Below are 25,978 nucleotides of genomic sequence, written 5' to 3'. Positions count from 1 at the left end.
GGGTTATGTCAACAGGAGCTGAGTTTATCCACATATTCCAGGTAAACATTAACCTGATGGGGCTTTTCTAGCCTGTTACTGCCCCTGTATAAAATAACAATCACTCTCTCATAATACCGTTCTCACTCTCTCTGACAATATAGATAAGTGACAGACAAGACTCTTGCTCTATTAGATTCAGATGCTTGCAGGTGTAGGCTATGGCTACGCCCCAAATGGCACCTTAAACGTAGTGCACTACGTAGGGCGTAAGGTGCTATTTGGTGACGTTTCTCTGTGGGTCATGGTTATTGAGTAAACAACTTAAGTTGTGCAATTATTTACTTAAACCATGAAGCCGTTTCAGCTTGCAGATAAATCACAGCTCTGCTTTCCGTTTCTCAGACTCCTCTCACCTTGGCATTTTCTCCCCCTGCAGGTAGACTAATATTGACTTTAGAGTGGCCTATCAACATCTGTGGAAGTTAATAGGCATCACTGCATCTAGTGTGCCTGTTTGTATCATATTTTTTTCTCGAAAGGGATTCTATAGTAGAGCCTATCTCTCATTTTCTCAGGCACGTTCAATTCGTAGCAGATTCATCTTTAGCGAGTCGCGACGGAGAGATCAGGGTGAGGTATTGCGGTCACTGCGACCGCCTCCACTCTGCGGGCGAGTAGAGGTGGATAAAGTGAAAGGAGGAGCCGTGCACCTGTTAGACCAGTTAGGGACCACATGACTGCAGAAGAATTTGCCTGGGTTGGTGTCCTTTGTCGAGATACAAGACGGGAAGGATGTCGGAGCCAGCGACGAATCCTGCGGTGACAGCATTCCCAGCGCCAACGATATCTTTGCCATTGGGACTACAAATATTGAGGACGTACTCCGGTGCTCTGATCTGCTTGGAAATTGTGAGTGTCGCATCTCTTTTTCTGACTACGAGTTTTGTGAGCAGATGCATCACTGGTGGTCAGATAGATTCTGGTTACACCCTTGTTTGAAGTAGGCCTACTTGGGGAAACTGCAGTCTAATCGATAGTCTCTTTTAATTCTGTTTAATTCATTTAGTTCATTTGAGCTTTAGGATGAGCTTTTTCATCGCAGAGGTAGTTATGTATATCACTATCAGAGGGGCCAGGCAGGTAGCGTCCTAGTAATGGGAGGTCAGTCATCATTGTATTTAGGCTGTGTTTTACTAACGGCATATGGGCGACTCCCTATTGTACAATCTGATCGTGTAGGACTGATAGGAGCAGAACATACTGTACATTTTGTCATTGTGAAGTGAACGACAAAATAGACACAACTGTTCTCCAGCTAAATGGTATAGTAGTGTGTTACTAGGCCTATAAATAATCTGTATTCAGTTCACTAACAGCCTGCTCCTTCTAGGCCTATAAATAATCTGTGTTCAGTTCAATAACAGCCTGCTCCTTTTAGGCCTATAAATAATCTGTATTCAGTTCACTAACAGCCTGCTCCTTTTAGGCCTATAAATAATCTGTATTCAGTTCACTAACAGCCTGCTCCTTTTAGGCCTATAAATAATCTGTGTTCAGTTCACTAACAGCCTGCTCCTTTTAGGCCTATAAATAATCTGTATTCAGTTCACTAACAGCCTGCTCCTTTTAGGCCTATAAATAATCTGTGTTCAGTTCACTAACAGCCTGCTACTTTTAGGCCTATAAATAATCTGTGTTCAGTTCAATAACAGCCTGCTCCTTTTAGGCCTATAAATAATCTGTGTTCAGTTCAATAACAGCCTGCTCCTTTTAAGCCTATAAATAATCTGTGTTCAGTTCACTAACAGCCTGCTCCTTTTAGGCCTATAAATAATCTGTATTCAGTTCACTAACAGCCTGCTCCTTTTAGGCCTATAAATAATCTGTGTTCAGTTCAATAACAGCCTGCTCCTTTTAGGCCTATAAATAATCTGTATTCAGTTCAATAACAGCCTGCTCCTTCTAGGCCTATAAATAATCTGTATTCAGTTCAATAACAGCCTGCTCCTTCTAGGCCTATAAATAATCTGTATTCAAAACAGCCTAATCTGTAGTTCAATAACAGTGCTCAAACCTATAAATAATCTGTATTCAGTTCAATAACAGCCTGCTCCTTTTAGGCCTATAAATAATCTGTGTTCAGTTCACTAACAGCCTGCTCCTTCTAGGCCTATAAATAATCTGTATTCAGTTCAATAACAGCCTGCTCCTTCTAGGCCTATAAATAATCTGTATTCAGTTCAATAACAGCCTGCTCCTTTTAGGCCTATAAATAATCTGTGTTCAGTTTAATAACAGCCTGCTCCTTTTCACAAATGGAAATCGTACCCTGTTGTCAGGTCTAGGATGCATTTTAAATAAACGGACATTCATGTCATGATCAGATCTCACAGTCTGGTCAAACAGTCTCGATATTCCTAAAGCATTTATTATGTCACAAATATCAAATCAGTCTTGACGTATGATGACTTGTCTAACAAATCTTCTCTCTTCTGTTCTTCCAGATATTTGGAGGGCTGGTATGGATCCTGGTGGCCTCCTCCAACGTGCCCGTGCCCCTGCTACAGGGCTGGGTGATGTTTGTCTCTGTCAGCACATTCTTCTGTTCCAGCGTGTACCTCTTCCTCTTCCTCCTGGGATTGGCTGACAGGATCAACACCGACTGGAACCTGATGGTGAGTCTGATAGTGACGAGGCTTTACCCAAGGAACAGGTCACAAAAAACAACTCATTCTTGGTAAACAGGTTGGGAGCACTGAAAAAACAGCAGAGGTACAGATCTTCTTACCGTCAGATATACACAGGTATACTGATGTCACATGACATCTTCATCAGAGGTAGAGTCTTCCTGGTCTGTTTGGTTTGTCACTTCAGGTCTGTCTAGCTCCAGTCTTCCCAGTCTGTTTGGTTTGTCACTTCAGGTCTGTCCAACTCCAGTCTTCCTGGTCTGTTTGGTTTGTCACTTCAGGTCTGTCCAACTCCAGTCTTCCTGGTCTGTTTGGTTTGTCACTTCAGGTCTGTCCAACTCCAGTCTTCCTGGTCTGGTCTGTTTGGTTTGTCACTTCAGGTCTGTCCAACTCCAGTCTTCCTGGTCTGGTCTGTTTGGTTTGTCACTTCAGGGCTGTCCAACTCCAGTCTTCCTGGTCTGGTCTGTTTGGTTTGTCACTTCAGGTCTGTCCAACTCCAGTCTTCCTGGTCTGGTCTGTTTGGTTTGTCACTTCAGGGCTGTCCAACTCCAGTCCGGGAGAGCTACTGGTTGGTGCAGGGTTTAGTTCCACCTCGGCACTAAACACGATTCAAATGATAAACAAATAGTAGTCTTCAGTCTGGACATTTGCTATTTGAATCCGATGAATTTGGAGATCACCCTGCAAATCAAACACAATATCTGTAGAATAGTCAGGAGACGTGTTCTTCAGGAGCCTCATTCAAATGCTGCCGACTCCGTAGCAGTTCCCCTTAACCCCTGAAAGGATGTTTCATTCAGTATCATGTCACTACAGATGTAGAACAATCCTGCTCTTTCATAGTCCTAATTACAGTACTGTGTGTGTGTGTGTGTGTGTGTGTGTGTGTGTGTGTGTGTGTGTGTGTGTGTGTGTGTGTGTGTGTGACACACCGAGTGAAACACTGCACCACACCTACTGAGTATGATCTCATCACAACTTTAGTCATGAGGGTGCCTCTACACATGCAGGTATCAAAACTGACCAGAAACACTGAAACATGACAGAGAGCTTGATCTACTAGTTTGTCAAGACACTTAAAGCCATGTAACAGGGCAGAGCCTAGTGCACATTATAATGGCAAGAACACACTGCATGTGCTGGGTGAGACATAATGTAAAAGCGTCTGTCATTTAATTTACTGAAAAACAACGGTCCCTAGGCAGGCAGACAGACCCAGTCAGTGTTGTGCCAATCAGTCCTCACACTGGCCCTGATCCCAGCTCAGCTGGTACTGGCCCTGATCCCAGCTCAGCTGGTACTGGCCCTGATCCCAGCTCAGCTGGTACTGGCCCTGATCCCAGCTCAGCTGGTACTGGCCCTGATCCCAGCTCAGCTGGTACTGGCCCTGATCCCAGCTCAGCTGGTACTGGCCCTGATCCCAGCTCAGCTGGTACTGGCCCTGATCCCAGCTCTGCTGCTACAGGCCCTGATCCCAGCTCTGCTGCTACAGGCCCTGATCCCAGCTCTGCTGCTACAGGCCCTGATCCCAGCTCTGCTGCTACAGGCCCTGATCCCAGCTCTGCTGCTACAGGCCCTGATCCCAGCTCTGCTGCTACAGGCCCTGATCCCAGCTCTGCTGCTACAGGCCCTGATCCCAGCTCTGCTGCTTACAGGCCCTGATCCCAGCTCTGCTGCTACAGGCCCTGATCCCAGCTCTGCTGCTACAGGCCCTGATCCCAGCTCTGCTGCTACAGGCCCTGATCCCAGCTCTGCTGCTACAGGCCCTGATCCCAGCTCTGCTGCTACAGGCCCTGATCCCAGCTCTGCTGCTTACAGGCCCTGATCCCAGCTCTGCTGCTGGCCCTGATCCCAGCTCTGCTGCTACAGGCCCTGATCCCAGCTCTGCTGCTACAGGCCCTGATCCCAGCTCTGCTGCTTACAGGCCCTGATCCCAGCTCTGCTGCTTACAGGCCCTGATCCCAGCTCTGCTGCTACAGGCCCTGATCCCAGCTCTGCTGCTACAGGCCCTGATCCCAGCTCTGCTGCTACAGGCCCTGATCCCAGCTCTGCTGCTACAGGCCCTGATCCCAGCTCTGCTGCTACAGGCCCTGATCCCAGCTCTGCTGCTTACAGGCCCTGATCCCAGCTCTGCTGCTACAGGCCCTGATCCCAGCTCTGCTGCTACAGGCCCTGATCCCAGCTCTGCTGCTACAGGCCCTGATCCCAGCTCTGCTGCTACAGGCCCTGATCCCAGCTCTGCTGCTACAGGCCCTGATCCCAGCTCTGCTGCTACAGGCCCTGATCCCAGCTCTGCTGCTACAGGCCCTGATCCCAGCTCTGCTGCTACAGGCCCTGATCCCAGCTCTGCTGCTACAGGCCCTGATCCCAGCTCTGCTGCTACAGGCCCTGATCCCAGCTCTGCTGCTACAGGCCCTGATCCCAGCTCTGCTGCTACAGGCCCTGATCCCAGCTCTGCTGCTACAGGCCCTGATCCCAGCTCTGCTGCTACAGGCCCTGATCCCAGCTCTGCTGCTACAGGCCCTGATCCCAGCTCTGCTGCTACAGGCCCTGATCCCAGCTCTGCTGCTACAGGCCCTGATCCCAGCTCTGCTGCTGGCCCTGATCCCAGCTCTGCTGCTTACAGGCCCTGATCCCAGCTCTGCTGCTACAGGCCCCATCCCAGGCTCTGCTTTACAGGCCCTGATCCCAGCTCTGCTGCTACAGGCCCTGATCCCAGCTCTGCTGCCCTGACAGGCCCCTGATCCCAGCTCTGCTGCTACAGGCCCTGATCCCAGCTCTGCTGCTACAGGCCCTGATCCCAGCTCTGCTGCTACAGGCCCTGATCCCAGCTCTGCTGCTACAGGCCCTGATCCCAGCTCTGCTGCTACAGGCCCTGATCCCAGCTCTGCTGCTACAGGCCCTGATCCCAGCTCTGCTGCTTACAGGCCCTGATCCCAGCTCTGCTGCTACAGGCCCTGATCCCAGCTCTGCTGCTACAGGCCCTGATCCCAGCTCTGCTGCTACAGGCCCTGATCCCAGCTCTGCTGCTACAGGCCCTGATCCCAGCTCTGCTGCTACAGGCCCTGATCCCAGCTCTGCTGCTACAGGCCCTGATCCCAGCTCTGCTGCTGCTGTGCCTAATGTGTCCTCAATGCTTTCCCCACATATTTTAATTATATTTCTGCCATTTAGCAGATGCTTTTACTTTGCCACACTTACACATAATAACTAACATGAAGTACTAATGACTGACTGCACTAGAGGTTGACTTGAAGGGTACTGCCTACACTACTAGCTACAGTACAGTACTGACACAGGCTACGTCCCAAATGACCCTGGTCAGTAGTAGTGCACTATATAGGGGAATAGAGTACCATTTGGGACCTATCCACAGACAGGCCTCAGACCCACCAGGCTCCAGTTCTTCTCCTAAATGTGTGTGTGTGTTGTCATCTCATAGACAATGAGAAAACAACGCTTGTGACACAGCTACTGAGAGAATAGTGAGCTCACACCAGACAATGGCCAGTCTGTGGGCCCTGAGTCCCCATTGTCTACAGTCTGTGGCTACCTACGAAATTGCACCCTCATTCATAAGGCTCAGGTCAAACGTAGGTCAAAGAGGGTGCACTATATAGGTAGTAGGTTGCCATTTGGGAGGCAGCTGGTCTCTTACTGTAAGCCCCTATCTCTCTGGGAGGCGGCTGGTCTCTTACTGTAACCCCCTATCTCTCTGGGAGGCGGCCGGTCTCTGACTGTAACCCCCTATCTCTCTGGGAGGCGGCCGGTCTCTGACTGTAACCCCCTCTCTCTCTGGGAGGCGGCCGGTCTCTGACTGTAACCCCCTCTCTCTCTGGGAGGCGGCCGGTCTCTGACTGTAACCCCCTCTCTCTCTGGGAGGCGGCCGGTCTCTGACTGTAACCCCCTCTCTCTCTGGGAGGCGGCCGGTCTCTCTCTGGGAGGCGGCCGGTCTGACTGTAACCCCTATCTCTCTGGGAGGCGGCCGGTCTCTGACTGTAACCCCTCTCTCTCTGGGAGGCGGCCGGTCTCTGACTGTAACCCCCTCTCTCTGGGAGGCGGCCGGTCTCTTACTGTAACCCCTATCTCTCTGGGAGGCGGCCGGTCTCTGACTGTAACCCCTATCTCTCTGGGAGGCGGCTGGTCTCTGACTGTAACCCCTCTCTCTCTGGGAGGCGGCCGGTCTCTGACTGTAACCCCCTATCTCTCTGGGAGGCGGCTGGTCTCTTACTGTAACCCCCTATCTCTCTGGGAGGCGGCTGGTCTCTTACTGTAACCCCCTATCTCTCTGGGAGGCGGCTGGTCTCTTACTGTAACCCCCTATCTCTCTGGGAGGCGGCTGGTCTCTTACTGTAACCCCCTATCTCTCTGGGAGGCGGCCGGTCTCTTACTGTAACCCCCTATCTCTCTGGGAGGCGGCTGGTCTCTTACTGTAACCCCCTATCTCTCTGGGAGGCGGCTGGTCTCTTACTGTAACCCCCTCTCTCTCTGGGAGGCGGCTGGTCTCTGACTGTAGGCTCTCTGGGAGGCGGCCGGTCTCTGACTGTAACCCCCTCTCTCTGGGAGGCGGCCGGTCTCTGACTGTAACCCCTCTCTCTGGGAGGCGGCCGGTCTCTGACTGTAACCCCCTCTCTCTCTGGGAGGCGGCCGGTCTCTGACTGTAACCCCTATCTCTCTGGGAGGCGGCCGGTCTCTGACTGTAACCCCTCTCTCTCTGGGAGGCGGCTGGTCTCTGACTGTAACCCCTCTGGGAGGCTCTCTGGGAGGGAGGCGGCGGTCTCTGACTGTAACCTCCTCTCTCTCTGGGAGGCGGCCGGTCTCTGACTGTAACCTCCTCTCTCTGGGAGGCGGCCGGTCTCTGACTGTAACCCCCTCTCTCTGGGAGGCGGCCGGTCTCTGACTGTAACCCCTCTCTCTCTCTGGGAGGCGGCCGGTCTCTGACTGTAACCCCCTCTCTCTGGGAGGCGGCCGGTTCTCTGACTGTAACCCCCTCTCTCTGGGAGGCGGCTGGTCTCTGACTGGGGAGGCAGCTGGTCTCTGACTGTAACCCCTCTCTCTCTGGGAGGCGGCCGGTCTCTGACTGTAACCCCTCTCTCTCTGGGAGGCGGCCGGTCTCTGACTGTAACCCCTCTCTCTCTGGGAGGCGGCCGGTCTCTGACTGTAACCTCCTCTCTCTCTGGGAGGCGGCCGGTCTCTGACTGTAACCCCCCTCTCTCTGGGAGGCGGCCGGTCTCTGACTGTAACCTCTGGGAGGCGGCCGGTCTCTGACTGTAACCCCTCTCTCTCTGGGAGGCGGCCGGTCTCTGACTGTAACCCCCTCTCTCTCTGGGAGGCGGCCGGTCTCTGACTGTAACCCCCTCTCTCTCTGGGAGGCGGCCGGTCTCTGACTGTAACCCCCTCTCTCTCTGGGAGGCGGCCGGTCTCTGACTGTAACCCCCTCTCTCTCTGGGAGGCGGCCGGTCTCTGACTGTAACCCCCTCTCTCTCTGGGAGGCGGCCGGTCTCTGACTGTAACCCCCTCTCTCTCTGGGAGGCGGCCGGTCTCTGACTGTAACCCCCTCTCTCTCTGGGAGGCGGCCGGTCTCTGACTGTAACCCCCTCTCTCTCTGGGAGGCGGCCGGTCTCTGACTGTAACCCCCTCTCTCTCTGGGAGGCGGCCGGTCTCTGACTGTAACCCCCTCTCTCTCTGGGAGGCGGCCGGTCTCTGACTGTAACCCCCTCTCTCTCTGGGAGGCGGCCGGTCTCTGACTGTAACCTCCTCTCTCTCTGGGAGGCGGCCGGTCTCTGACTGTAACCCCTCTCTCTCTGGGAGGCGGCCGGTCTCTGACTGTAACCCCTCTCTCTGGGAGGCGGCCGGTCTCTGACTGTAACCTGGGAGGCGGCCGGTCTCTGACTGTAACCTCCTCTCTCTCTGGGAGGCGGCCGGTCTCTGACTGTAACCCCCTCTCTCTCTGGGAGGCGGCCGGTCTCTGACTGTAACCCCCTCTCTCTCTGGGAGGCGGCCGGTCTCTGACTGTAACCCCCTCTCTCTGGGAGGCGGCCGGTCTCTGACTGTAACCCCCTCTCTCTCTGGGAGGCGGCCGGTCTCTGACTGTAACCTCCTCTCTCTCTGGGAGGAGGCCGGTCTCTGACTGTAACCTCCTCTCTCTGGGAGGCGGCCGGTCTCTGACTGTAACCTCCTCTCTCTCTGGGAGGAGGCCGGTCTCTGGAACCTCCTCTCTCTCTGGGAGGCGGCCGGTCTCTGACTGTAACCTCCTCTCTGGGAGGAGGCCGGTCTCTGACTGTAACCTCCTCTCTCTCTGGGAGGAGGCCGGTCTCTGACTGTAACCCCTCTCTCTCTGGGAGGAGGCCGGTCTCTGACTGTAACCTCCTCTCTCTGGGAGGAGGCCGGTCTCTGACTGTAACCTCCTCTCTCTCTGGGAGGAGGCCGGTCTCTGACTGTAACCTCCTCTCTCTCTGGGAGGAGGCCGGTCTCTGACTGTAACCTCCTCTCTCTGGGAGGAGGCCGGTCTCTGACTGTAACCTCCTCTCTCTCTGGGAGGAGGCCGGTCTCTGACTGTAACCTCCTCTCTCTCTGGGAGGAGGCCGGTCTCTGACTGTAACCTCTCTCTCTGGGAGGGAGGCCGGTCTCTGACTGTAACCCCTCTCTCTCTGGGAGGAGGCCGGTCTCTGACTGTAACCCCCTCTCTCTGGGAGGAGGCCGGTCTCTGACTGTAACCTCCTCTCTCTCTGGGAGGAGGCCGGTCTCTGACTGTAACCTCCTCTCTCTCTGGGAGGCGGCCGGTCTCTGACTGTAACCTCCTCTCTCTCTGGGAGGCGGCCGGTCTCTGACTGTAACCTCCTCTCTCTCTGGGAGGAGGCCGGTCTCTGACTGTAACCTCCTCTCTCTCTGGGAGGAGGCCGGTCTCTGACTGTAACCTCCTCTCTCTCTGGGAGGAGGCCGGTCTCTGACTGTAACCTCCTCTCTCTCTGGGAGGAGGCCGGTCTCTGACTGTAACCTCCTCTCTCTCTGGGAGGCGGCCGGTCTCTGACTGTAACCTCCTCTCTCTCTGGGAGGCGGCCGGTCTCTGACTGTAACCTCCTCTCTCTCTGGGAGGAGGCCGGTCTCTGACTGTAACCTCCTCTCTCTCTGGGAGGAGGCCGGTCTCTGACTGTAACCTCCTCTCTCTCTCTGGGAGGAGGCCGGTCTCTGACTGTAACCTCCTCTCTCTCTCTGGGAGGAGGCCGGTCTCTGACTGTAACCTCCTCTCTCTCTCTGGGAGGAGGCCGGTCTCTGACTGTAACCTCCTCTCTCTCTCTGGGAGGAGGCCGGTCTCTGACTGTAACCTCCTCTCTCTCTCTGGGAGGAGGCCGGTCTCTGACTGTAACCTCCTCTCTCTCTGGGAGGAGGCCGGTCTCTGACTGTAACCTCCTCTCTCTCTGGGAGGAGGCCGGTCTCTGACTGTAACCTCCTCTCTCTCTGGGAGGAGGCCGGTCTCTGACTGTAACCTCCTCTCTCTCTGGGAGGAGGCCGGTCTCTGACTGTAACCTCCTCTCTCTCTGGGAGGAGGCCGGTCTCTGACTGTAACCTCCTCTCTCTCTGGGAGGCGGCCGGTCTCTGACTGTAACCTCCTCTCTCTCTGGGAGGAGGCCGGTCTCTGACTGTAACCCCCTCTCTCTGGGAGGAGGCCGGTCTCTGACTGTAACCCCCTCTCTCTCTGGGAGGAGGCCGGTCTCTGACTGTAACCTCCTCTCTCTCTGGGAGGAGGCCGGTCTCTGACTGTAACCTCCTCTCTCTCTGGGAGGAGGCCGGTCTCTGACTGTAACCCCCTCTCTCTCTGGGAGGAGGCCGGTCTCTGACTGTAACCTCCTCTCTCTCTGGGAGGAGGCCGGTCTCTGACTGTAACCCCCTCTCTCTCTGGGAGGAGGCCGGTCTCTGACTGTAACCCCCTCTCTCTCTGGGAGGAGGCCGGTCTCTGACTGTAACCCCCTCTCTCTCTGGGAGGAGGCTGGGACTGTAACCCCCTCTCTCTGGGAGGAGGCCGGTCTCTGACTGTAACCCCCTAGGACCCTCTGACTGTAACCCCTGGGAGGAGGCCGGTCTCTGACTGTAACCCCCTCTCTCTCTGGGAGGAGGCCGGTCTCTGACTGTAACCCCTCTCTCTCTGGGAGGAGGCCGGTCTCTGACTGTAACCCCTCTCTCTCTCTGGGAGGAGGCCGGTCTCTGACTGTAACCTCCTCTCTCTCTGGGAGGAGGCCGGTCTCTGACTGTAACCTCCTCTCTCTCTGGGAGGAGGCCGGTCTCTGACTGTAACCTCCTCTCTCTCTGGGAGGAGGCCGGTCTCTGACTGTAACCTCCTCTCTCTCTGGGAGGAGGCCGGTCTCTGACTGTAACCTCCTCTCTCTCTGGGAGGAGGCCGGTCTCTGACTGTAACCTCCTCTCTCTCTGGGAGGAGGCCGGTCTCTGACTGTAACCTCCTCTCTCTCTGGGAGGAGGCCGGTCTCTGACTGTAACCCCCTCTCTCTCTGGGAGGAGGCCGGTCTCTGACTGTAACCCCCTCTCTCTCTGGGAGGTGGCCGGTCTCTGACTGTAACCCCCTCTCTCTCTGGGAGGAGGCCGGTCTCTGACTGTAACCTCCTCTCTCTCTGGGAGGTGGCCGGTCTCTGACTGTAACCCCCTCTCTCTCTGGGAGGAGGCCGGTCTCTGACTGTAACCTCCTGTCACACGTGATTTTTCTCAATACATTCAATGAGACCTGACTGCTCTCAATCCATATTATAAAACCCCGTCTTTCCATCTTCATTGCAGGATGTGCTGTACCACTTCACAGCACTGCTGTTCTACTTCAGTGCCTTGGTGCTGGAGGCTGCTGTTACGGCTGCCAGAGGGGTCATCAGGAGTACCAACAGCTCCATACCAGGATGTGTAACAGCCCCTAGTGGAAATATACTCACCTTCTTGGACAACAGACAATACAGTATTAACGTGGCAGCTACGGTCAGTGTACACTAACACACAACGTCAAGGCCGTCTGTAAATGCAAATGGTGGTTCACTGATCAGATCAGGCTTTTAATTCAAATACTTCATACTGTACGTGCCTGTTTGAGTTTGTCTGGGTTGATAAACCAATAGAAAATTCCCAGAACTGCAAACCCTGCCCATCTGGTTGTCACTAGTTACCAAAGTTAATTATATCGTAAAAATACATGAAAAGAAAAATAATCTTTTTGATCTTAATTTAAGGTTTAAATCAGATTTTATGAAGATAAACTGTGGAAATCGGTGTGGTTTATCCATAATTATGACTGTGGTAACTAATGACAACCTACTGGATCTGGCACTCTAGGCAGACAATATTATAAACCCAGAGGTCTGTTACTACTATAACATGTTAAACCCAGAGGTCTGTTACTACTATAACATGTTAAACCCAGAGGTCTGTTACTACTATAACATGTTAAACCCAGAGGTCTGTTACTACTATAACATGTTAAACCCAGAGGTCTGTTACTACTATAACATGTTAAACCCAGAGGTCTGTTACTACTATAACATATTAAACCCAGAGGTCTGTTACTACTATAACATATTAAACCCAGAGGTCTGTTACTACTATAACATATTAAACCCAGAGGTCTGTTACTACTATAACATATTAAACCCAGAGGTCTGTTACTACTATAACATATTAAACCCAGAGGTCTGTTACTACTATAACATATTAAACCCAGAGGTCTGTTACTACTACTATAACATTACTACTATATTAAACCCAGAGGTCTGTTACTACTATAACATACCCAGAGGTCTGTTACTACTATAACATATTAACCCAGAGGTCTGTTACTACTATAACATATTAAACCCAGAGGTCTGTTACTACTATAACATATTAAACCCAGAGGTCTGTTACTACTATAACATATTAAACCCAGAGGTCTGTTACTACTATAACATATTAAACCCAGAGGTCTGTTACTACTATAACATATTAAACCCAGAGGTCTGTTACTACTATAACATATTAAACCCAGAGGTCTGTTACTACTATAACATATTAAACCCAGAGGTCTGTTACTACTATAACATATTAAACCCAGAGGTCTGTTACTACTATAACATATTAAACCCAGAGGTCTGTTACTACTATAACATATTAAACCCAGAGGTCTGTTACTACTATAACATGTTAAACCCAGAGGTCTGTTACTACTATAACATATTAAACCCAGAGGTCTGTTACTACTATAACATATTAAACCCAGAGGTCTGTTACTACTATAACATGTTAAACCCAGAGGTCTGTTACTACTATAACATGTTAAACCCAGAGGTCTGTTACTACTATAACATATTAAACCCAGAGGTCTGTTACTACTATAACATATTAAACCCAGAGGTCTGTTACTACTATAACATATTAAACCCAGAGGTCTGTTACTACTATAACATATTAAACCCAGAGGTCTGTTACTACTATAACATATTAAACCCAGAGGTCTGTTACTACTATAACATATTAAACCCAGAGGTCTGTTACTACTATAACATGTTAAACCCAGAGGTCTGTTACTACTATAACATATTAAACCCAGAGGTCTGTTACTACTATAACATATTAAACCCAGAGGTCTGTTACTACTATAACATATTAAACCCAGAGGTCTGTTACTACTATAACATATTAAACCCAGAGGTCTGTTACTACTATAACATATTAAACCCAGAGGTCTGTTACTACTATAACATATTAAACCCAGAGGTCTGTTACTACTATAACATATTAAACCCAGAGGTCTGTTACTACTATAACATATTAAACCCAGAGGTCTGTTACTACTATAACATATTAAACCCAGAGGTCTGTTACTACTATAACATATTAAACCCAGAGGTCTGTTACTACTATAACATATTAAACCCAGAGGTCTGTTACTACTATAACATATTAAACCCAGAGGTCTGTTACTACTATAACATATTAAACCCAGAGGTCTGTTACTACTATAACATATTAAACCCAGAGGTCTGTTACTACTATAACATGTTAAACCCAGAGGTCTGTTACTACTATAACATATTAAACCCAGAGGTCTGTTACTACTATAACATATTAAACCCAGAGGTCTGTTACTACTATAACATATTAAACCCAGAGGTCTGTTACTACTATAACATATTAAACCCAGAGGTCTGTTACTACTATAACATATTAAACCCAGAGGTCTGTTACTACTATAACATATTAAACCCAGAGGTCTGTTACTACTATAACATATTAAACCCAGAGGTCTGTTACTACTATAACATATTAAACCCAGAGGTCTGTTACTACTATAACATATTAAACCCAGAGGTCTGTTACTACTATAACATATTAAACCCAGAGGTCTGTTACTACTATAACATATTAAACCCAGAGGTCTGTTACCACTATAACATATTAAACCCAGAGGTCTGTTACTACTATAACATATTAAACCCAGAGGTCTGTTACTACTATAACATATTAAACCCAGAGGTCTGTTACTACTATAACATATTAAACCCAGAGGTCTGTTACTACTATAACATATTAAACCCAGAGGTCTGTTACTACTATAACATATTAAACCCAGAGGTCTGTTACTACTATAACATATTAAACCCAGAGGTCTGTTACCACTATAACATATTAAACCCAGAGGTCTGTTACTATAACTATAAATGAGGTCTGTTACTACTATAACCCAGAGGTCTGTTACTACTATAACATATTAAAACCCAGAGGTCTGTTACTACTATAACATATTAAAACCCAGAGGTCTGTTACTACTATAACATGTTATTAAAAACCCAGAGGTCTGTTACTACTATAACATATTAAAACCCAGAGGTCTGTTACTACTATAACATGATTAAAACCCAGAGGTCTGTTACTACTATAACATATTAAACCCAGAGGTCTGTTACTACTATAACATATTAAACCCAGAGGTCTGTTACTACTATAACATGATTAAACCCAGAGGTCTGTTACTACTATAACATCTGATATAACATATTAAACCCAGAGGTCTGTTACTACTATAACATGATTAAAACCCAGAGGTCTGTTACTACTATAACATGTTAAACCCAGAGGTCTGTTACTACTATAACATGTTAAACCCAGAGGTCTGTTACTACTATAACATGTTAAACCCAGAGGTCTGTTACTACTATAACATGTTAAACCCAGAGGTCTGTTACTACTATAACATATTAAACCCAGAGGTCTGTTACTACTATAACATAAACCCAGAGGTCTAAATAACATATTAAACCAGAGGTCTGTTACTACTATAACATATTAAACCCAGAGGTCTGTTACTACTATAACATATTAAACCCAGAGGTCTGTTACTACTATAACATATTAAACCCAGAGGTCTGTTACTACTATAACATATTAAACCCAGAGGTCTGTTACTACTATAACATATTAAACCCAGAGGTCTGTTACTACTATAACATATTAAACCCAGATCTGTTACTACTATAACATATTAAACCCAGAGGTCTGTTACTACTATAACATATTAAACCCAGAGGTCTGTTACTACTATAACATATTAAACCCAGAGGTCTGTTACTACTATAACATATTAAACCCAGAGGTCTGTTACTACTATAACATATTAAACCCAGAGGTCTGTTACTACTATAACATATTAAACCCAGAGGTCTGTTACTACTATAACATATTAAACCCAGAGGTCTGTTACTACTATAACATATTAAACCCAGAGGTCTGTTACTACTATAACATATTAAACCCAGAGGTCTGTTACTACTATAACATATTAAACCCAGAGGTCTGTTACTACTATAACATATTATAAACCCAGAGGTCTGTTACTACTATAACATATTAAACCCAGAGGTCTGTTACTACTATAACATATTAAACCCAGAGGTCTGTTACTACTATAACATGTTAAACCCAGAGGTCTGTTACTACTATAACATATTAAACCCAGAGGTCTGTTACTACTATAACATATTAAACCCAGAGGTCTGTTACTACTATAACATATTAAACCCAGAGGTCTGTTACTACTATAACATATTAAACCCAGAGGTCTGTTACCACTATAACATCTGTTTAAACCCAGAGGTCTGTTACTACTATAACATATTAAACCCAGAGGTCTGTTACTACTATAACATATTAAACCCAGAGGTCTGTTACTACTATAACATATTAAACCCAGAGGTCTGTTACTACTATAACATATTAAACCCAGAGGTCTGTTACTACTATAACATATTAAACCCAGAGGTCTGTTACTACTATAACATGTTAAACCCAGAGGTCTGTTACTACTATAACATATTAAACCCAGAGGTCTGTTACTACTATAACATATTAAACCCAGAGGTCTGTTACTACTATAACATATTAAACCCAGAGGTCTGTTACTACTATAACATGTTAAACCCAGAGGTCTGTTACTACTATAACATATTATAAACCCAGAGGTCTGTTACTACTATAACATGTTAAACCCAGAGGTCTGTTACTACTATAACATATTAAACCCAGAGGTCTGTTACTACTATAACATGTTATAACATGTTAAACCCAGAGGTCTGTTACTACTATAACATGTTAAACCCAGAGGTCTGTTACTACTATAACATGTTAAACCCAGAGGTCTGTTACTACTATAACATGGTATTATAAACCCAGAGGTCTGTTACTACTATAACATGGTATTATAAACCCAGAGGTCTGTTACTACTATAACATGGTATTATAACCCAGAGGTCTGTTACTACTATAACATGGTAAACCCAGAGGTCTGTTACTACTATAACATGTTAAACCCAGAGGTCTGTTACTACTATAACATATTAAACCCAGAGGTCTGTTACTACTATAACATATTAAACCCAGAGGTCTGTTACTACTATAACATATTAAACCCAGAGGTCTGTTACTACTATAACATATTAAACCCAGAGGTCTGTTACTACTATAACACAGGGATGTTTTTAGAGCCTTGGTGAGGTCGTATATCGGTGTTCTACTGTTGACAGTGAACGGATGTGTTGTGCTTCGTCCTGACAGCCGTGTCCATTTCTGTATTGGTTGCTCCTGTACTGCACACGGCTATTTTCACAACGTTTCATTAGCAAGGAGACCAAACACAAAAGCTCTGTAGTAAACTCCTAAGTCAATGTTATTCAGTAAATTGAGCTGTAGGCCTTTGCATTCCATGAGTTAATGTTTGGCCGTTGTTCTCTCGACTCTATACGAGGTAGTTTGTTCAGTGATGTTGCTGGTGCTGTACTATATAGCTGCTGCTATTACATTAGGTGTCATTGCTCAAGGCTTTCTGTGAGTTTAGCCTAACCTTGTTGTTGTTGTTGTCCTGGTTCTCCTCTAGATATTTGCCTTTGTGGTGACACTCTGCTACGCCTGCAGCATGTTCATGGGCTTCAGGAGGTGGCAGATGTGACACGGAAGAAAGAAAACGCACCATTTACGTTTTTACAGTTCAAACTCCTACCGTGCCGTCAAGACATTGTCACGTTGTCTGTTTATTACATGTGTATAACAACATTATTTTTTAAAGAGAACGAATGTATCATGATATTTGCATCAAGTTTATATTTGTTGCTATGAGATCAAGACAGAACACTTTGTTGTATCTTTCATGTAATAACAGCACACCAGGCGTTATGGCTAAGCTACCAGATGTGTTTAGTTGTGTGATCAATAGTGTAGATTTTATTTATTAGTATTTGATTCCCTGTAAAATGAATTAAACTCTGGATCAGAAGAGACCTATAACTGATTAAATAACAATAATGGGACAGTTATATTTTCCCCTTGTAGAATGTATAACTTTTTTAGAGCAACATGGAAAACTGTTAAACATACTACATAGGACAATTATCATAATCACTTAATGACCGTGTGAATATCTACTGGAATATATTGAGTATATTCTGTGATTTCTGAAATGCATTTTTACAAATAAATAACTTTTCTTATCTTGTTGATACAACTTGTATTTTTATATTTGTCTAGTTTAGCAGGGCTTCACCAGAAGAGGGAACTATTCTCACAAAGACTGTTTTTAGCAGGGAGAGTTATTGGCTCATCAGCCCTGCTGGTTATTCAGGAGCCAGTTCAAGTATCCCAGAGGTTAAATAGGCTACTAGAGGTGGTTGGACCAGATGCCTTTGTTGTCAGTTGAAGGGAAAGGAACCTCTCTCTTCAACCAAGGTGAATGAACTGAGGAGGAGTCTGAAGGGAAGAGGAGATTCCTCTTGGAGGACAGTGTCGGTTGATGAAAGTGCTTCGGGCCTTTAGACTTCATCAGGGTTTTTGGTGTCAGTTGATGAATATCTTCATACACGACTGGTCAAAAGTTTTAGAACACCTACTCATTCAAAGGTTTTTATTTTGTTTTTACTATTTTCTACATTGTAGAATAATAGTGACGACATCAACACTATGAAATAATACACATGGAATAATTTAGTAAACAAAAAAGTGTTAACCAAATTAAAATGTGTTTTGTATTTGAGATTCTTCAAATAGCCACCCTTTGCCTTGATGACAAGCTTTGCACACTCTTGGCATTCTCTCAACCAGCTTCACCTGGAATGCTTTTCCAACAGTCTTGAAGGAGTTCCCACATATGCTGAGCACTTGTTGACTGCTTTTCCTTCGCTGTGTGGTCTGACTCATCCCAAACCATCTCAATTTGGTTGAGGTAGGGGGATTGTGGAGGCCAGGTCATCTGATGCAGCACTCCCCATCACTCTCCTTCTTGATAAAATAGGCCTTACACAGCCTGGAGTTGTGTTGGGTCATTGTCCTGTTGAAAAACAAATGATAGTCCCACTAAGCCCAAACTAGATGGGATGGCATATCGCTGCAGAATGCTGTGGTAGCCATGCTGGTTAAGTGTGCCTTGAATTCTAAATAAATCACAGACAGTGTCACCAGCAAAGCACCCCCACACCATAACTCCTCCTCAATGCTTCACGTGGGAAATACACATGTGGAGAACATCCGATCACCCACACCATAACACCTCCTCCTCCATGCTTCACGTGGGAAATACACATGTGGAGAACATCCGTTCACCCACACCATAACACCTCCTCCTCCATGCTTCACGTGGGAAATACACATGTGGAGAACATCCGTTCACCCACACCATAACACCTCCTCCTCCATGCTTCACGTGGGAAATACACATGTGGAGAACATCCGTTCACCCACACCATAACACCTCCTCCTCCATGCTTCACGTGGGAAATACACATGTGGAGAACATCCGTTCACCCACACCATAACACCTCCTCCTCCATGCTTCATGTGGGAAATACACATGTGGAGAACATCCGTTCACCCACACCATAACACCTCCTCCTCCATGCTTCATGTGGGAAATACACATGTGGAGAACATCCGTTCACCCACACCATAACACCTCCATGCTTCACGTTGGAAATACACATGTGGAGAACATCCGTTCACCCATACCATAACACCTCCTCCTCCATGCTTCACGTGGGAAATACACATGTGGAGAACATCCGTTCACCCACACTGAGTCTCACAAAGACACAGCGGTTGGAACCAAAAATCTCCAATTTGGACACATTTCTAATGTCAATTTCTCATGTTTCTTGGCCCAAGCAAGTGTCTTCGTATTATTGGTGTCCTTTAGTAGTGGTTTCTTTGCAGCAATTTGACCATGAAGGCCTGATTTACAGTCTCTGAACAGTTGATGTTGAGATGTGTCTGTTACTTGAACTCTGTGAAGCATTTATTTGGGCTGCAATGTCTAAGGCTGGTAACTCTTATGAACTTAATCTTCAGCAGCAGAGGTATCTCTGGGTCTTCCATTCCTGTGGTGGTCCTCATGAGAGCCAGTTTCATCATAGCGCTTGATGGTTTTTGCGAGTGCACTTGAAGAAACGTTCAAAATTCTTGAGATGTTCTGTATTGACTGACTTTAATTTCTTAAAGTAATGATGGACTATTGTTTCTCTTTGCTTATTTGAGCTGTTCTTGCCATAATATGGACTTGGTCTTCTGTATACCACCCCTACCTTGTCACAACACAACTGATTGGCTCAAATGCATTAAGAAGGAAAGAAATTCCACAAATTGACTTTAAACAAGACATACATGTTAATTGAAATGCATTCCAGGTGACTACCTCATGAAGCTGGTTGAGAGAATGCAAAGCTGTCATCAAGGCAAAGGGTGGCTACTTTGAAGAATCTTAAATACAACATTTATTTAGATGTTTTAACACTTCTCTGGTTACTACATGATTCCATGTGTGTTATTTCATAGTTTTGATGTCTTCACTATTATTCTACAATGTAGAAAATAGTACAAATAAATAAAAACCCTTGAATGAGTAGGTGTTCCCAAACTTATGACCGGTAGTGTACATTGTACATGATTCAATTATAATTATAATTTTTTAATTTTTTATTTAACCTTTATTTAACTAGGCAAATCAGTTAAGAACAAATTGTTCTTGATGGCCTACCCCGGCCAAACCCAGACGACGCTGGGCCAATTGTGCATAGCCCTATGGGCCTCCCAATCATGGCCCGGATGTGATACAGCCTGAATTGGAACCAGGGACTTGTGGACCAGTGACGCCTCTTACACTGAGATGCAATGCCTTAGACCGCTGCGCCACTCGGGAGCGAGAGATATTAATTACAGTGCAGTCAGCAGTCCAGTCAGTTATTCCTACCACAGAGGGAAATACTATCAATCAGTGGTTATGTGGTGAGCCTAGAGGACGGTGAACACATTAAATACCCTATTTCAGCTGCCTACAGTGAAATTCCTGGGCTCCATATCAGACAAATTAGCGCATAATCTTGAACCCGTAAGGAGGAAGAAGAAGTATATGTCTACACGTGGGGGAAATATCTCAGTGTTCGTCCCAAATTACACCCTATTCCCTGTACAGTGCACTACTTTTGACCTGAGACCTGGTTGGTAGAGCATGGCACTTGCAACGCTAGGGTTGTGGGTTGGATTCCCAAGGGGGGCTAGTATGAAAATGTATGCACTCACTACTGTAAATCGCTCCGGATATGAGCGTCCATCTGTAGGGAGTAATACGGTACCATCTGTAGGGAGTAATACGGTACCATCAGTAGGGAGTAATACGGCACCATCTGTAGGAAGTAATATGGAACCATCTGTAGGGAGTAATACAGTACCATCTGTAGGGAGTAATACAGTACCATCTGTAGGGAGTAATACGGTACCATCTGTAGGGAGTAATACAGTACCATCTGTAGGGAGTAATACAGTACCATCTGTAGGGAGTAATACGGTACCATCTGTAGGGAGTAATACCATCTGTAGGGAGTAATATAGTACCATCTGTAGGGAGTAATACAGTACCATCTGTAGGGAGTAATACAGTACCATCTGTAGGGAGTAATACAGTACCATCTGTAGGGAGTAATACAGGACCATCTGTAGGGAGTAATACGGTACCATCTGTAGGGAGTAATACAGTACCATCTGTAGGGAGTAATACAGTAGGGAGTAATACAGGGAGTAATATACGGATACCATCTGTAGGGAGTAATACAGGAGTAATACGACCCATCTGTAGGAGTAATACAGGTAGTAATACAGTACCATCTGTAGGGAGTAATACAGTAGGGAGTAATACGGTACCATCTGTAATACGGTACCATCTGTAGGGAGTAATACAGTACCATCTGTAGGGAGTAATAGGGAGTAATACAGTCTGTACCATCTGTAGGGAGTAATACAGCACCATCTGTAGGGGGAGTAATACGGTACCATCTGTAGGGAGTAATACAGTACCATCTGTAGGGAGTACCCATCTGTAGGGAGTAATACAGGACCATCTGTAGGGAGTAATACAGGTACCATCTGTAGGGAGTAATACGGTACCATCTGTAGGGAGTAATACAGTACCATCTGTAGGGTAATACAGTACCATCTGTAATAATACAGGTACCATCTGTAGGGAGTAATACACCATCTGTAGGAGTAATACGGTACCATCTGTAGGGAGTAATACAGTACCATCTGTAGGGAGTAATACCCATCTGTAGGGAGTAATACAGGACCATCTGTAGGGAGTAATACAGGACCATCTGTAGGGAATACAGTAATCTGTACCATCTGGGGAGTACCATCTGTAGGGAGTAATACAGGTACCATCTGTAGGGAGTAATACAGTACCATCTGTAGGGAGTAATACAGTACCATCTGTAGGGAGTAATACACCATCTGTAGGGAGTAATACCTTCTGTAGGAGTAATACAGTACCATCTGTAAGTAATACATTACCATCTGTAGGGAGTAATACAGTACCATCTGTAGGGAGTAATACAGTACCATCTGTAGGGAGTAATACAGTACCATACAGTACCATCTGTAGGGAGTAATACAGTACCATCTGTATCTGTAGGGAGTAATACAGTACCATCTGTAGGGAGTAATACAGTACCATCTGTAGGAGTAATACAGTACCATCTGTAATACAGTACCATCTGTAGGGTAATACAGTACCATAAGTAATACAGTACCATCTGTACAGTACATCTGTAGGGATTAATACGGTACCATCTGTAGGGAGTAATACGGTACCATCTGTAGGGAGTAATACAGGGAGTAATACGACCATCTGTAGGGAGTAATACGGTACCATCTGTAGGGAGTAATACAGTACCATCTGTAGGGAGTAATACGGTACCATCTGTAGGGAGTAATACAGGACCATCTGTAGGGAGTAATACAGTACCATCTGTAGGGAGTAATACGATACCATCTGTAGGGAGTAATACCATCTGTAGGGAGTAATACAGTACCATCTGTAGGGAGTAATACGGTACCATCTGTAGGGAGTAATACAGTACCATCTGTAGGGAGTAATACAGTACCATCTGTAGGGAGTAATACAGTACCATCTGTAGGGAGTAATACAGGACCATCTGTAGGGAGTAATACAGTACCATCTGTAGGGAGTAATACAGGGAGTAATACGATACCATCTGTAGGGATAATACGGTACCATCTGTAGGGAGTAATACGGTACCATCAGTAGGGAGTAATACAGGACCACCTGTAGGGAGTAATACAGGACCATCTGTAATACCATCTGGACCACCATCAGTAGGGAGTAATACAGGACCACCTGTAGGGAGTAATACAGGGAGTAATACGATACCATCTGTAGGGAGTAATACTAATACGTACCATCAGTAGGAGTAATACGGTACCATCTGTAGGGAGTAATACGGTACCATCTGTAGGGAGTAATACGGTACCATCTGTAATACAGGGAGTAATACGATACCACCTGTAGGGAGTAATACAGTACCATCTGTAGGGAGTAATAGGATAGCATTTGGGACACAGCCCCATACTTGGGGGGAAACTTAGGAACCTCTCAGATATGTGCAACCTATGGCTTTGACAGTGTGTTGTCAATTTTAACACACCTCCACCTTTTTGACCTCTGTGGCTTCGCTGACCCACATTAGATGCAAGCGAAACCCTATAGTCTGTCTTCTGATCCGTTCTAAGTGTGTTCTGGCAGTTTAGGCCTGAAGTGGAAGTAGTGGTTCTGATTTGTCTATTGTCAAAATCACACGACTTACTACGCAGCTGTACAATAATACCGTGGAAAGCCCTGATGATACACTACATGACCAAAAGTATGTGGACACCTGGTCGTCGAACATCTCATTCCAAAATCATGGGCATTAATATGGAGTTGGTCCTCCCTTTGCTGCCAAAACAGCCTCCACTCTTCTGGGAAGGCTTTCCACTAGATGTTGAAACATTGCTGCGGGGACTAAGAGCATTAGTGAGGTTCAATAGGGTTAAGGTCAGGGCTCTGTGCAGGCCAGTCAAGTTCTTCCACACCGATCTCAACAAACCATTTCTGCATGGACCTCGCTTTATGCACGGGGGGATTGTCATGCTGAAACAGGAAAGTGCCTTCCCCAAACTGTTGCCACAAAGTTGGAAGCACAGAATCATCTAGAATGTCATTGTATGCTATAGTGTTAATATTTCGCTTCACTGGCATTGCGCATTATAGTTATTGTGTTGACGTTGCTTCCAGAGGCAGTTTAGAACTCGGTGGTGAGTTTTGCAACCGAGGACAGACGATTTTTACACGTTACACACTTCAGCACTCAGCGATCCCGTTCCGTGAGCTTCTGTGGCCTACTTGTTGGAAAGGTGGCATCCTATGACAGTGCCACATTGAAAGTCACTGAGCTCTTCAGTAAGGCCAATGTTTGTCAATGTTTGTTTATGGAGATTGCATGGCTGTGTCCTCGATTTTATACACCTGTCAGCAACGGGTTTGGCTGAAATAGCCGAATCCATATACTTTTGAATATATAGTGTGAAATATCTGCAATACATTTGTGAAGAGGACATCTTAAGTGAAGGACTGAATGATTTGAAATCTAAAACGTGAGCTTAAATTTCAAGAGAAACATTGATAGAACTTGTTTGTTTGAATAAAAAAATGGTTATAGTTCCTGCCATTCCATTGGAGGAGGGAGGCAATGAATGCAGTGATCTGCTTTTTAGCAGCAGCTCAGCGCCCCTGAACGTCTATATGTATCCAGGTTGAGCCGAGGGGGCCTGCTGTTAGGAACAGAAAACTACATGAATCCCAAATGCCACCCTCATCCCTATCTAGTGCACTACTTTTGACTAGGGCCTATAGGGGCGTCATATATGGGCCCTGGTCAAAAGTAGTGCACTACATAAGCAATAGTGTGCCACTTAGGACACGACCAGTGTTTTACTGTAGACACACTCAACTGTCTGTCTGTGTCGTGCCTTAAAAACCCTGCCGCCTCATGGACAGCAGGAAGGGGACACATAGCTGGCCACTGACCAATCACATCACTCGTTCCTTCAAGTCTTACGTTGTCCATTCACTCTGTTTACGTCTCAAATGGCAACCTAGTCCCCATCTAGTGCATTATTTTTGACCGGGCAGAAACCCTCTGGGGTAGGTAGTGAATAGAATGTCGTTTGGGACGCAGCCTCTGTCTTCCCCTCAGTCAGTCAGCCTTGACTTGACATGATCACTTGTGCTCCAGAATGATCCCGAACATTGGTTTTGGTGAGGGCAGCCTCCCCATTCCAGCACACGACACCACAGCAAAGACGAGACCACTGTTAGACAGACTTTATGTTAAGACTAAACCACTGTTAGACATTATGTTAAGACTAGACCACTGTTAGACAGACTTTATGTTAAGACTAGACCACTGTTAGACAGACTTTATGTTAAGACTAGACCACTGTTAGACAGACTTTATGTTAAGACTAGACCACTGTTAGACAGACTCTGTGTTAAGACTAGACCACTGTTAGACAGACTTTATGTTAAGACTAGACCACTGTTAGACATTATGTTAAGACTAGACCACTGTTAGACAGACTTTATGTTAAGACTAGACCACTGTTAGACAGACTTTATGTTAAGACTAGACCACTGTTAGACATTATGTTAAGACTTTATGTTAAGACTAGACCACTGTTAGACAGACTCTGTGTTAAGACTAGACCACTGTTAGACAGACTTTATGTTAAGACTAGACCACTGTTAGACAGACTCTATGTTAAGACTAGACCACTGTTAGACAGACTCTGTGTTAAGACTAGACCACTGTTAGACAGACTCTATGTTAAGACTAGACCACTGTTAGACAGGCTCTGTGTTAAGACTAGACCACTGTTAGACAGACTCTATGTTAAGACTAGACCACTGTTAGACAGACTCTGTGTTAAGACTAGACCACTGTTAGACAGGCTCTGTGTTAAGACTAGACCACTGTTAGACAGGCTCTGTGTTAAGACTAGACCACTGTTAGACAGACTCTGTGTTAAGACTAGACCACTGTTAGACAGACTCTGTGTTAAGACTAGACCACTGTTAGACAGACTCTGTGTTAAGACTAGACCACTGTTAGACAGACTCTGTGTTAAGACTAGACCACTGTTAGACAGACTTTATGTTAAGACTAGACCACTGTTAGACAGACTTTATGTTAAGACTAGACCACTGTTAGACAGACTTTATGTTAAGACTAGACCACTGTTAGACAGACTTTATGTTAAGACTAGACCACTGTTAGACAGACTCTGTGTTAAGACTAGACCACTGTTAGACAGACTCTGTGTTAAGACTAGACCACTGTTAGACAGACTCTGTGTTAAGACTAGACCACTGTTAGACAGACTCTGTGTTAAGACTAGACCACTGTTAGACAGACTTTATG

General features: G+C 46.4%; 1 protein-coding gene across 50 annotated transcripts; it reads left to right on the top strand.

Moving 5' to 3' along the window:
- Window positions 1–307: 307 nt before the first annotated feature.
- On the top strand, window positions 308–17,674 carry mal2 (mal, T cell differentiation protein 2). Of its 50 annotated transcripts, none has more exons than XM_052502436.1 (11): window positions 11,659–12,185; window positions 12,819–12,851; window positions 13,677–13,709; window positions 14,073–14,105; window positions 14,304–14,336; window positions 14,741–14,872; window positions 15,588–15,686; window positions 15,954–16,118; window positions 16,154–16,219; window positions 16,263–16,328; window positions 16,475–17,674. In XM_052502436.1, the coding sequence occupies exons 1-11, from the start codon at window positions 12,039–12,041 to the stop codon at window positions 16,682–16,684; spliced, it is 1,017 nt and encodes a 338-aa protein (XP_052358396.1). In that variant the 5' UTR covers window positions 11,659–12,038; the 3' UTR covers window positions 16,685–17,674. The 50 variants fall into 50 exon arrangements, with proteins under 50 accessions (XP_052358423.1, XP_052358428.1, XP_052358425.1 ...); XM_052502430.1 differs by having other exon boundaries at window positions 13,677–13,742; XM_052502437.1 differs by lacking the exon at window positions 13,677–13,709 and adding an exon at window positions 13,182–13,214.
- The last annotated feature ends 8,304 nt before the right edge of the window (window positions 17,675–25,978 follow it).

This window comes from Oncorhynchus keta, unplaced genomic scaffold (assembly GCF_023373465.1).
Source record: "Oncorhynchus keta strain PuntledgeMale-10-30-2019 unplaced genomic scaffold, Oket_V2 Un_contig_15588_pilon_pilon, whole genome shotgun sequence".
Lineage (NCBI taxonomy): Eukaryota > Metazoa > Chordata > Actinopteri > Salmoniformes > Salmonidae > Oncorhynchus > Oncorhynchus keta.
The sequence above is the reverse complement of the archived record's forward strand: the minus strand, read 5'-3'. Positions and strand labels throughout refer to the sequence as shown.

Bases quoted from the DNA above. Each gene is read 5' to 3' on its own strand.
- mal2 (XM_052502415.1), top strand. From the start codon at position 12,039: ATGTTAAACCCAGAGGTCTGTTACTACTATAACATGTTAAACCCAGAG. The intron at 12,951-12,983 runs GTCTGTTACTAC...TTAAACCCAGAG, and splicing joins ATAACATGTTAAACCCAGAG to GTCTGTTACTACTATAACAT. The intron at 14,337-14,740 runs GTCTGTTACTAT...TAAAACCCAGAG, and splicing joins ATAACATATTAAACCCAGAG to GTCTGTTACTACTATAACAT.